Source organism: Oncorhynchus kisutch, linkage group LG11, assembly GCF_002021735.2.
Source record: "Oncorhynchus kisutch isolate 150728-3 linkage group LG11, Okis_V2, whole genome shotgun sequence".
In the NCBI taxonomy this organism is placed as follows: domain Eukaryota; kingdom Metazoa; phylum Chordata; class Actinopteri; order Salmoniformes; family Salmonidae; genus Oncorhynchus; species Oncorhynchus kisutch.
The window spans coordinates 40,735,946-40,747,885 of NC_034184.2; the positions used below are offsets into that span (position 1 = coordinate 40,735,946).

The window sequence follows — 11,940 nt, forward strand, 5'->3', positions numbered from 1 at the left end:
TTGTCAATGTCATTTTCACAGCCAACAATCAGTGAATTAATCAATGTCCTCTCTTCTCTTCTAGGAACAGACAGATCATCTCCAGTGCCTCCATCGACTCCCCCCATGCCCACCCCAGTGAAGATGTCCCCCCAGATCTCTAGCCCACTGATCCAGTCCCCCACGAGTCAATCCCCCCTCATCCTGCAGCCCCTGGCCTCCCATCTGCAGGTGGGGGGCGTGCCCCCTATGTCCCTCCCCATTATCCTCAACCCCGCCCTCATTGAGGCCAGTTGCCCTGTCCCGCTGCTCCCCGCCCCCCACCCTACTGAACATAGTGACACCCCGCAGGTCAAATAGAGCCACCATAGCCCTATGCCTACTCTCACGGGGGGCACTCCATCCCCCACCTGTCCCCTAAACATCATAGCTTTCTCCTTAGGCCTTGCCCCCCTTCACACAGGGGGATAAACCGTCTGTGACACAGAGACCCTTTACATCCATGGTCACCTCTCAGACGACACTAAACAACAGACACACCTAGCTTTGAAGTCTTATCTAACATCCTGGGGCCTGCTGTCCCTCAATATTCACTTATTCCTCAGACATTTTTGGGAACTCCATCGGGGTCTCAACTTTACTTTTGAGAGTTAGATTAGTAGAATACACAAGGTGCAAGTTTGAAAATTGCTTGTGCATTAGCAGTTTTTCTCTTGTTTTGTCAGTCGCTAACAGTCACTCCAATTAGCCATGTCGTCTAACAATTTTTTGATTGGTAATTTAGTCTAGCCAGTTATCTAAACTTGTAGTAATCATGGCCAAATACTGACAGGGCACTTGCCCAGGGCCCTGACTTCTAGGGGGCCCCCCATTTTTTTTGATTTTGTTAGTCACTCTCACTCAGATATTAACATGGCAAAATGTGTAGAATTGCAGGAAATTGGCTTTAAAACAGCAAAGTCAGTAGAATTGCATGAAATGTGTTATAAAATTGCAAAATGTCTATTCCCTATGGCAAAATGTATAGAACTGCAGTAAACTTGCTTTAAAACTGCTAACATTTTTCTCTACACCCCATGGCAAAATGTGTTCCAGGAAATTAAATATATTTCTCTCCACCTTCAAGAGGGGGGGCACCAAAAAAATGGCCGGCTTGGCGGGGGGCCTCCCCAACGAAATCTCACTTAAGGCCCCCAAAAGGCTAAAGTTTTTCCTGAGTATGCCTGTGCTTAACATTAATCTAGAGGTTCTGCCAGGAACAAAATCATAGTGAATAACTTATTTGGGTTTTAGGTACTGCATGTTGTTTACTGAATAGGATGTGAACAGATTCATTTACTCTAGTCAAAGTGTTCAGGGCACTGTCTTAAAACAAAAACAGACCTGTATCATAACTATTTTATTGGAGGGTCGAAATGTAAGTGTACAGTAATATAAAGCATACATAGTTTCTATATTTCCAGTATAAAATTGTGTCAGAGGTTAGAAATTAGCCTACAAGTTTTCACAATCTTGTTTGCAAATTTTTATTACAATGGCCCTAAAACGACACTTTACGTACATTAAATGCTGTTATACCCAAGAGGGACAAAGGTGTGCATGGTTTGGCTTGGAAAGATGGATTTGAGATGCTGCCATTGCTAACAAGGGCAGCACCTAGAACATTCCGAATGTGACAACTGGTCTGGCCTGGGTGTGTGTGTGGTTGGTTCGCTGTGTTCTGTGATGGTGGAACTCTGTACGTGTCAGCTTTTGTCAAACAGGTTAGGAGAGTTTAATAGTAAGGTCGTAATGAGATTATTTAATGGAGTACAATATTGCCTTTTGTCATTTGTATCCGGGTGTGTTTGTCACGTTTGTGTAATAAATGTTTTGTCACATACACCGGATAGGTGAAGTGAAATGTGTTATTTTACAGAGTCCACCATAGTACGGTGCCCCTGGAGCAAATTAGGGTTAAGTGCCTTGCTCGAGGGCATATTGACAGATTTCTCCCCTTGTCAGCTCGGGTATTCGAACCAGCGACCCTTCGGTTACTGGTCCAACACGATGCATACAGCAATTGTGGCCACTTAAGAATAGGCCGCAATCAGTAAATCTGGGACAAGCAGATCTTAAATTCAGTTTTCATTTTCAAGAGATGAGATGATTGGCCCAGATCATCTGCGCAAGTTTAATGCGGGACTATGATTACCCCATTTGACTCAGTGAAAGTATATTTGCATTTCACCGTCTGTACAGTAAGCTATGGATTGCAGAGGAGTTGGAACATTGGCATGTTGAAGTTAGAGCCTTGATCATCTTATCAAAGGATACTCGTACCAGACTTCTTACTGCATGTGATGACGGAAGAACAAACAATGGTTTTCAAAAGCCTCAACCACTTAGAACACGTCAGGTGTCTATTTTGAAAACCCAACCTTGTGATCAGAGTAAACTTCAGTGCAGCTTATTCTTTGCCGTTACCCCTGTCTAGTATTTATTCAGCTATGAATGAGGTGTTGGGGAATTAATACTCTCGTCAAAGCACAGTTGGGAGCAACTACTTCCATGTCAGGTTACATTACTCTCTGAATCCTCTGCCTTATGTCAGAAATCGCATTAGTCTGTGCACAATGAAGTGGAGCCCCTCTTTCAGGGGTGTCGTTATGTTAATTTGTTGTACTGCATTGTTAGCTATACCAGGAGCTAATTCTTGAGTGAACAAGAAATTACATGAATATAATGTATATATGAAGAAAAGGTCATGTACTTTTTACATTGTAATAAATATAATGTAATGAAACTGGATTGTTGTGTTAGTAAATGATGCATTAATCAAATCACAGCTGGATCTGTGGTGTAAAACATCTGGATTTTTATTTCAAAGCAGAATGTGAAACACTTTTTTTTCTTAGTAAACTAACTGTATCAGAAACTACAGAGTGATTCTGGCAGAAAAACAACCGTTAAAATTGTCTTTGTACATGGAATGTAAAAACAATATCAGTAAATAAGGGATACGAATGACAAGCCATGGGGATTATTCATTTAATCTAGTCTAAAAATAATGCAATCCCGTAAAAGGAAGACGGTAACATAAATGCATACATTACTTCACTCACAAAAAAAATGCTTTAACACCTTCCGAGGGCTACCCGATGTCGTCAAAAACACCTACTTACAGCATCTTCCATCACACTATACCAGCTGCAAAAACAAAGACCCATCTGAAATACAACTGCAACCGTTAAAAAACACCCCAAATCGAGCATCTCTTTAGCTCATCTTCACTTGGCATCCAGCTTGGCCATTTCCTGAAGGTATATTCCGATGCTCTCGCTGTCAAACAGTACAAAGTAAATGTTTTTCAGGGAAGAGGTCGTTGCGGAGACAAAATGGTTGGAGATTGCCTTGAGGATCAGCTGGGCGGCTGTTTGCTTTGGGAATCCATTCCTAGAACCAGGAGAGATGCACAGATGTGAGCTCAATTTCAATTAGTCTTTCTGCGATTCCTATCTCCTTGCTGCTTCCTGAACCTTATTTGAGTATAAGGTTCAAGGTCCCTCCCTGGATCTTTTTCTCAAATGTGTTTTAAGAAGGAATCGAGGAAAGAAATTGAGAGCCCTAGTTCAGACCGCCGAGGCCCCTTTTTCTATTACTGGAAACCAAATTTATGAATTGTACCTTTAAAATAACATTGTTATTGTTACTCAGCAGGTTACCATCCAACCATTTGTGTGAGTCAAGTGCCTGTCTGATAAACTCACTACAGGCCTGATGGAAACGGTCAAATTGTCGACAAAACAAAATATATGTTGTGTGGTCCTCCCACTACAACTTGAAAAAGCATGCAGATTAGGCTACAGATTAAATAAATTATGATAAACTTCACAGGTTGGTGAAAGTGCATGATAAGCTTAATGCTAGTTTTCAATAGATATCAAGGGTTCTTATTTTATGCTGGTGACATGATTGGTGCTTGCCTGCCAATCGACAAATAAATACAATCTCTCTTATCCATAATTTCATCATGTAGGCCTACCCTCTGCACTGTATCGGCGAGCTGTTGGCTAGAGCGCACGCCGAGACCAGAGTAGGCACATTTGCTGTTTAAAGCAGACTGTGTGCCCAAACCATCGACCTATTTAAAAACAAATAGAATTTCAGTTTTTTTTCAGTAAATAAAAAAGTGACGTTTGATAGAAAAACACTGCTCATGTTAGATCTTAATTTTGATAGGCTATATGTAGCGTACAGCTGCATTTCAGATACACTTGTGTGTCATAGTGGAGACCAACATCTAGCTCGTTACTAAGCTATATAAAACGACAGTTGTTGATGTGTATGGCTGCATTTTTAAACATTTTGAATGTTGGAGTACTGGGAAATATATTCTGTCTGGTGCTTTAGCGTTTGAGCAAGCGAGAGATCTGCGGGTTTTCAGTGAATGTATGTAAATCACAAGGCTCATTTGAATTTTGACAGTGATCAAATCAAGATATGGCAATCTGTATGGGCATATTATTTTGTGTGAATGAGGAATATCCGCTTGAATATCGTTCGACAAATTGATGGAAACCTAGCTACTGGTATAGATTTAAACATAATACTGGCTGTATTTCTGTATTTTGAATGTCATATCTAACAACAATGGACTAACGAAACCGAAAGGTAGTTTTTGGGTGGAATTGTCCTTTAAAGCTGTAAGTCTCACCGGCCAGCAGGAAGTGAGGGGAAGGCCACGGACTTGAGTTTCTTCTCCTCTGCAGCAGAGAGACAGGCCTTGACAGTCTTCTCCAGCTGGTCCTCACACTTCTCCGAGCCCCACTGAGGGATGTTACAGTGGATGACGAAACGAGCTGGCATCCCACTGGCCTGGCTCACCGCAACTACAGGACGAAGACGCAAACACTGACTCTTCACGTGTAGGTTTAAATGTAGCATTGACAGTGTACTTATAAGGATGGTTTTGAAGTGAGGTGAGACAATATGTTTCAATCAAGTGGATTATGCTGTATTTGGATAAGCACATTCAGTAATTGCATCCTTTTATAACCAAACAAAAGCAAAAACCCTTTCATCCAGCAGATTTGATATTAGTTTGGGTGTCCGTGTCTCTATACCTGATGCTACCTCCAGAGGTCCCTGTGCTTTCCTCAGTTCTTTCACTGCCTCCAAGAAGTCCCGCCCACCTGCCTTCTCCAGGGCATTGCCTGCAGATCACAGCACACAAAGAATGAGAATGGTAGAATGAGTCAAAAGTATAATGGGCTGTGAAGCTTTCGCGATTCTAAGATGAAAAGACGAGCAGGTCTGGCATCCTCACCCACTCCCTCTTTGAGGTCCATCTCAGCATTTGTGGGGTTGATGATTCCCTCCACCTTGATCGTTCCAATCTTGCCAATTTCACTCTCTGTTAGTGAAAGCTGTTTAAGGGGATATAGAGTTGAAGTTATGACAAAGTTACTAAGAAACTTAATGGATACGTGTCATGACCAAGGTGTATTTGGATACCTGCTGGTCAAACATCGCATTCCAAAATCATGGGCATTAATATGGAGTTGGTCCCCCCTTTGCTGCTATAACAGCCTCAACTCTTCTGGGAAGGCTTTCCGCTAGATATTGGAACATCGCTGCTAGATATTGGAACAGGGACTTGCTCCCATTGAGCCACAAGAGCGTTAATGAGGTCGGGCAGTGACGTTGGGAGATTAGGCCTGGCTCGCAGTCGGCGTTCCAATTCATACCAAAGGTGTTCGATGGGGTTGAGGTCAAGGCTCTGTGCAGGCCACTCAAATTCTTCCACACCAATCTCGACAAACCATTTCTGTATGGACCTTGCTATTCTGTATCGTTAAGATTTCCCTTCACTGGAACTAAAGGGGCCTAGCCCAAACTGTAAAAAGCAGCCCCAGAACATTATTCCACCTGCACCAAACTTTACAGTTAGCACTATGCATTCAGGCAGGTAGCGTTCTCCCGGCATCCACCAAACCCAAATTCGTCCGCCGGACTGCCAGATGGTGAAGTGTGATTGATTCATCACTCCAAAGAACACATTTCCACTGCTCCGGAGTCCAATGGCGGCAAGCTTTACAGCACTCCAGCTGACGCTTGACATTGTGCATGGTGATTTTAGGCTTGTGTGAAGCTGTTCAGCCATGGAAACCCATTTTATGAAGCTCCCGACGAACATTTATTGTGCTGACGTTGCTTCCAGAGGCAGTTTGGAACTCGGTAGTGAGCGTTGCAACCGAGGACAGACGATTTGGCCTAACACTTCGTGGCTGAGCCATTGTTGCTCCTAGACGTTTCCACTTCACAATAACAGCACTTACAGTTGACCGGGGCAGCTCTAGCAGGGCAGACATTTGATGAACTGACTTGTTGGAAAGGTAGCATCCTATGACAGTGCCACGTTGAAAGTCACTGAGCTCTTCAGTACGGGCCATTCTACTGCCAATGTTTGTCTATGTAGATTGCATGGCTGTGTGCTCGATTTTATACACCTGTCAGCAATGGATGTGGCTGAAATATCAGAATCCACTCATTTAAAGGGGTGTTCACATACATTATATACACAAGTATCTTTACAATAGGTGTCACAAAATGACAGTTTTTTCGTAACTGACATGACATGATACCTTTTGTCCAAGGAACAGGCTTTTCGCTGAGAGGATAGTGAATCCATCGCCTGGTCCATCTTCCACTGTTGAGTTGGCTACGACAGCTTCTTTGTCGTTTTCTGTGCTCTTCTTATCACGGAATCAATGAAAAACAGAACACATTCATGCTTCTTATAACACTATAACAAACACATTGACAAATATTGAGCTGTTTGCCATCATTCACGAAGCCCATTCATGTGTACTGACCCTTGGCTTGCGGCCTGGTTTGCCTTTGCCTTTTTTGGTGGTGGGTTTCTTGATGCTCTTGACGCGTTCTGCCCTCTTCTCTGGCACGGTCACCTGAGTGTCCACTTTCACTCGGCTGCCCCTCTTCTTGGACAATAGTTCCGGGTGGATACGAGGCAGGACCCCTCCGTTTGATATGGTCACCCCTCTGAGAAGCTGAGAGGCCAAAGAACAGGTGAATTAGTTTACTTACCAGTCTATCATTGGTCAATTTCTTTGCTCTGAGAAATACTTTACTAGTCAAGTGGTAAAACAAATCCTGCCGAAATGATAAAGAACATTGTCTGTTAAGTGGAATTAGTTTAAGTCCAAACCTAAACCCCAATTGAGATTTTGTGGCAGGACTTGAAACGAGCAGTTCATGCTTGAAAACCCACAAATGTCACTGAGTTAAAGCAGCTCTGCATGACTGAGTGACCCAAAACTCCTCCACAGTGATGTGAGACTGATCAACAACGACAGGAAGCATTTGGTTGCAGTCATTGCAGCTAAAGGTGGCACAACCAGTTACTGATTGTTGGATGTTTATTAAATAAATTAATAGACATTAGTATACATTTTTCCGGTTATTTGTAAACTAAGGTTCCCTTGATCTAATAATATTAGGTTTTTGTTGAAGACCTGATAACCGTATCAAAAATAGAGAAAATCAAAAAGGGGGAAAATACTTTTTCACAGCACTGTATGTCAGGATATCGGGCCTCAATAAAAAAAAATCCACTTGGTGTTAACCACGAAGCGGTGGCAGTTAATGCCCGATGCCATATGGCGTCATCTGTACCTTCCTGAACCCTTAAGACAAAGGGACAACCTTCATCATAGTTTCATGGATCCCTATTGGGAAATATACTGCAATATAATAGTGTAACGATGATGCAATGAAGTGGAGCGACAAACACTGACATTTTCTAAATGTTGGCCTATTTTAATGGGAATAATACTGTACCTGGTTGAGCTCCTCGTCGTTGGCTACAGCCAGTTTAATGTGCCGAGGAGTTATTCTGCCTTTTTTGTTGTCCCTTGCTGCATTTCCTGCCAACTCCAAAATCTCAGCTAAACAAATAAATGAATGTCATTAGAAAATCTTCAGACACAAATTATAAAGTATCAGTTATATACTGAACAAAAATACAGTGCATTCGGAAAGTATTCAGACCCCTTGACTTTTTCCACATTTTGTTACGTTACAGCCTTATTCTAACGTATTAAAAAAAAAAAAAAAGCTCAAGTGTGTAATGGTCATGCTGTTTAATCAGCTTCTTGATATGCCACACCTGTCAGGTGGTTGAATGATCTTGGCTAAAGGAGAAATACTCACAAACAGGGATGTAAACAAATTTGTGCACAAAATTTGAGAGAAATAAGCTTTTTGTGCATATGGGATATTTCTGGGATCTTTTATTTCAGCTCATGAAATCAACACTTTACATGTTGCATTTATATTTTTATTCAGTATATATTTTAGATACACAACTGAATTGAAGAAAGATGTGTGTGTATTTTCACTCAGGTGAGACAACAACCTGCCAGGTACTCTATGACGGCTGCCATGTAGACGGGTGCCCCCATGCCGATGCGGTACTTGTGGGTCCCTGTGCGTAGATACCTCATCATCCTCCCCACAGGAAAGATGACCCCTGCTCTGGCAGAGCGGGACAGTTTGGTGCTCTTCTTCTTCCCTCCTCGGGCTGACATCTTGCCTCAGCTACTTCTACCTGGGAGGACAACAGTCCATTTACCATGGTTAGTTTTAAGGATGGAGATTGAAACTATGTTAAATGGGTCACTTGTACTGTACAGGCAACGATCAACCAATTGAAATACACTACAGCAATGTGCAAAACAGTTTTTATAATTACCACCTGTTTTGTTTGCCCAAAGGAATTTTATAAAGACTCAATTTACGCCTCCAAAAGCTTGCAATATGCCACGTTGAAGCTTCCATCCATAGCATAACCAAGTCTGAGCGTGAAAAGTTGGAACTTGTCAGCAGGCTATTTGACCACTCATTATTTAAACTGATAACACATGCATTAACAAATCTGTGCAGAGCTGTAAACTTGAGAAACAAAGATTGAGGTTCCAGGTTGAGAAGGTGCCTTTCAGGAGCATCATATCGTCCTCATGTAGGCCTACAGTTTGCAAAGCTGATAAGATCAGAGACTGACTAAAACTAGCAAAGCACACTAACAGATATAATTGGAAGACAATTCCAAAATACGATATGGAATAAGAGGCCTACAATATTTAAGAATTAAATTGCGCGCCATATAGGATTATTTGATTAACGCATTAGTATTTTTTATTTATTATTTGTAAATACTTGATATTTGTATAGTATTTAGTCTGCTTTTCAAGGTAAAGATAGTAAGGGTAGCCAACGTACTTTCCCAAAGGTAACTATGTAAACAAACTCAATAATACCGTACAGAAAACGGCCGCGGTGGCCTACAGACTCCAGTTTTGGAAATGGCATTTGCAATCTGAGACCCGACATATATTCTTTCGAATGCATTGATTTGTGCATCTTGAATGCGTTTTGGATTCTGGATTGCTCACATGCACATGAAAAATAAAAGAACAAAAGATCATGCCACCTAGTATAATAGCTTACAATAGGCTACTCGACGAACAGTAATTGAATTAATGTTTTTTTTTTGTGTCAAATATGACGTCTTAAACGTAACTACAGATCCTAAACGACATAGCGATATTAAATGTACAAAAATGCATGAATATGACAAATGTTTATACATATGCGCGCCATTATGCAGGAATAAAAAATAACCCCTTGATACGTTTTTCTTCTGACCGTCTCCTCCTATCGCAACAGGATTATGCACAGCTAACTAACTATCTATTTAATCAATGGCCTTGCTTTAAGTTGGTTGCCTATCCACTAGACATCCGCGGCTGTTGTTCTCAAATAGAAATGTCTGGTACATCGGGCCATAACCTTTCTTGTAATTATGTGCCTCCCATGCTACAGCGCAACCCCCATTTTGTTTTCAATCCATTGGATGTGTAATCTCATCAGACATGGTCGGAAAGGAACGTTTTTTCGGAGACGCAGCTCGCCACAAAACGCAATAAACCGGATATGCGCGAGAGTGAATTTATCCAAGTTTGATACCTGTTTGTCCTCCTTTACACGAATCGATGCAGGCCTGATCTTCTCTTTCACAAGTCTCAGAAGAATGGCTGTATTCGCTGTCCTTATGCGGATCCTGTTAATAAAACTACAACCACCGTACGTACATAGGCTACATAGGGGGCTGGCTTACTACTACTGATGCTGCAAAGGGGAAAAATTCAGTCCGGGGAAAATAGAATGAAAACGCCCCCTTAACATGGCTTGAAGGGGAGAGAGAATGTTGGTTGAAAGTAACGCAATTTGCTTGAATATATACGACTGAATTTGGCCTTGTATGCCTATAGAGCAGTTTGGAAAACGTGTAAATTATAAATTCTGGATACATATACACAGTTTATTAGGTACACCAATCTAGTACCTGGCCTCCAGAACAGCCTGAATTCTTCAGACGTGTATTCTGCAAGATGTGGTGTTCAAACGTTGTTCAATTGGTATCAAGGGACCTAATGAGAGCCAGGGAAACATTCCCCATATCATTACACCACCAGCAGCTTGTACCGTTGACACCAGCAGGATGGGGCCATGGACTAATGCTGCTTACGCCAAATCTTGATTCTGCCATTGGCATGAAGCAACAGGAACCGGGATTTCTTCCAACCAGGTGATGTTTTTACACTCCTCAATTGTCCAGTGTTGGTGATCAGGTGCCCACTGGAGCCGCTTCTTCTTATTTTTATTTTTAGATGACAGGAGTGGAACCCGGTGTGGTCGTCTGCTGCAATAGCCCATCTGTGACAAGGACCGACATGTTGTGTGTTCCCAAGATGCCGTTCTGCACATCACTATTGTACTGCGCCATTATTTGCCTGTTTGTATCCTGAATGTTATTTTTCACGATTCTTGCAATTCTTTTTTTATTTTCTCCATTCTCTGTAAACCATAGACACTGGCGTGGGTGTATTAAAAATAGAAATAAACAGAAATGCCTTATTTGCATAAGTATTCAGACCTTTTGCTATGAGACTCGAAATTGAGCTCAGGTGTATCATGTTTCCATTGATCATCCTTGATGTTTCTACAACTTGATTTGAGTCCACCTGTGGTAAATTCAATTGATTGGACATGATTTGGAAAGTCACACACCTGTCTATATAAGGTCCCACAATTGACAGTGTTTGTCGGAGCAAAAACCACGCCATGAGGTTGAAAGAATTGTCCATAGAGCTCTGAGACAGGATTGTGTCGAGGCACAGATCTGGGGAAGGGTACCAAAAGAATTCTGCAGCATTGAAGGTCCTGAAGAACACAGTGGCCTCCATCATTCTTAAATGGAAGAAGTTTGGAACCACCGAGACTTTTCCAAAAACTGGCCGCCGATCAAACTGAGCAATCGGGGGAGAAGGGTCTTTGTCAGGGAGGAGAAACTTCCAGAAGGTAAACCATCTCTGCAGCACTCCACCAATCGGGCCTTTATGGTAGAGTGACCAGACGGAAGTCACTCCTCAGTAAAAGGTACATGACAGCCCGCTGTCATGTACAAAAGGCACCTAAAGACTCTTAGACCATGAGAAACAAGATTCTCTGGTCTTTGGCCTGCATGCCAAGCCTCACGTCTGAAGGAAACCTGGCACCATCCCTACGGTGAAGCATAGTGGTGGCAGCATCATGCTGTGGGGATGTTTTTCAGCGTCAAGGACTGGGAGACTAGTCAGGATTGAGGGAAAGATGAAGGGAGCAAAGTACAGAGATCCTTGATCAAAACCTGCTCCAGAGCACTTAGGACCTCAGACTGGGGTGAAGGTTCACCTTACAACAGGACAGCCATGACAACGCAGAAGTGGCCTTGGGACAAGTCTCTGAAAAAGATTGCGCTGAAGACCATGGCTGATATTTTACATTCTCCCAACCAGTTGTGCAATTTTTTTATTATATTTGTTGCATTTTGTGTAACTTATTTTTGTACATAATGTT

At 42.1% G+C, this 11,940-nt stretch overlaps 2 protein-coding genes across 11 annotated transcripts in view; one reads left to right on the plus strand and one right to left on the minus strand.

Annotated features, from left to right (window-relative positions):
• The window catches only part of LOC109899688 (Golgi-specific brefeldin A-resistance guanine nucleotide exchange factor 1), a 123,579-nt gene extending 120,812 nt beyond the window's left edge, over positions 1-2,767 (plus strand). For all 9 annotated transcript variants that reach the window (XM_020495125.2, XM_031835782.1, XM_031835784.1 and 6 more), the window contains one exon: positions 65-2,767. In XM_020495125.2, coding sequence (XP_020350714.1) covers positions 65-339 — 275 coding nt within the window. In that variant the 3' untranslated portion in view covers positions 340-2,767. The remainder of the gene's footprint in view (positions 1-64) is intronic.
• A 47-nt stretch (positions 2,768-2,814) lies between these two features.
• Positions 2,815-10,169, minus strand: LOC109899687 (core histone macro-H2A.2-like). 2 transcript variants are annotated; one of them, XM_020495124.2, is made up of 9 exons: positions 10,009-10,169; positions 8,399-8,590; positions 7,822-7,928; positions 6,837-7,031; positions 6,606-6,713; positions 5,288-5,387; positions 5,085-5,174; positions 4,676-4,850; positions 2,815-3,414 (listed from the first exon to the last, which is right to left on the minus strand). In XM_020495124.2, the coding sequence occupies exons 2-9, from the start codon at positions 8,568-8,570 to the stop codon at positions 3,249-3,251; spliced, it is 1,113 nt and encodes a 370-aa protein (XP_020350713.1). In that variant the 5' UTR covers positions 8,571-8,590; positions 10,009-10,169; the 3' UTR covers positions 2,815-3,248. The 2 variants fall into 2 exon arrangements, with proteins under 2 accessions (XP_020350713.1, XP_020350712.1); XM_020495123.2 differs by having other exon boundaries at positions 6,606-6,716.
• Positions 10,170-11,940: the final 1,771 nt, after the last annotated feature.

Bases quoted from the DNA above. Each gene is read 5' to 3' on its own strand.
- LOC109899687 (XM_020495123.2), bottom strand. From the start codon at position 8,570: ATGTCAGCCCGAGGAGGGAAGAAGAAGAGCACCAAACTGTCCCGCTCT. The intron at 7,929-8,398 runs GTTGTTGTCTCA...TTATTTGTTTAG, and splicing joins CGTCATAGAGTACCTGGCAG to CTGAGATTTTGGAGTTGGCA. The intron at 6,717-6,836 runs GTCAGTACACAT...TTCCGTGATAAG, and splicing joins AACCAGGCCGCAAGCCAAGG to AAGAGCACAGAAAACGACAA.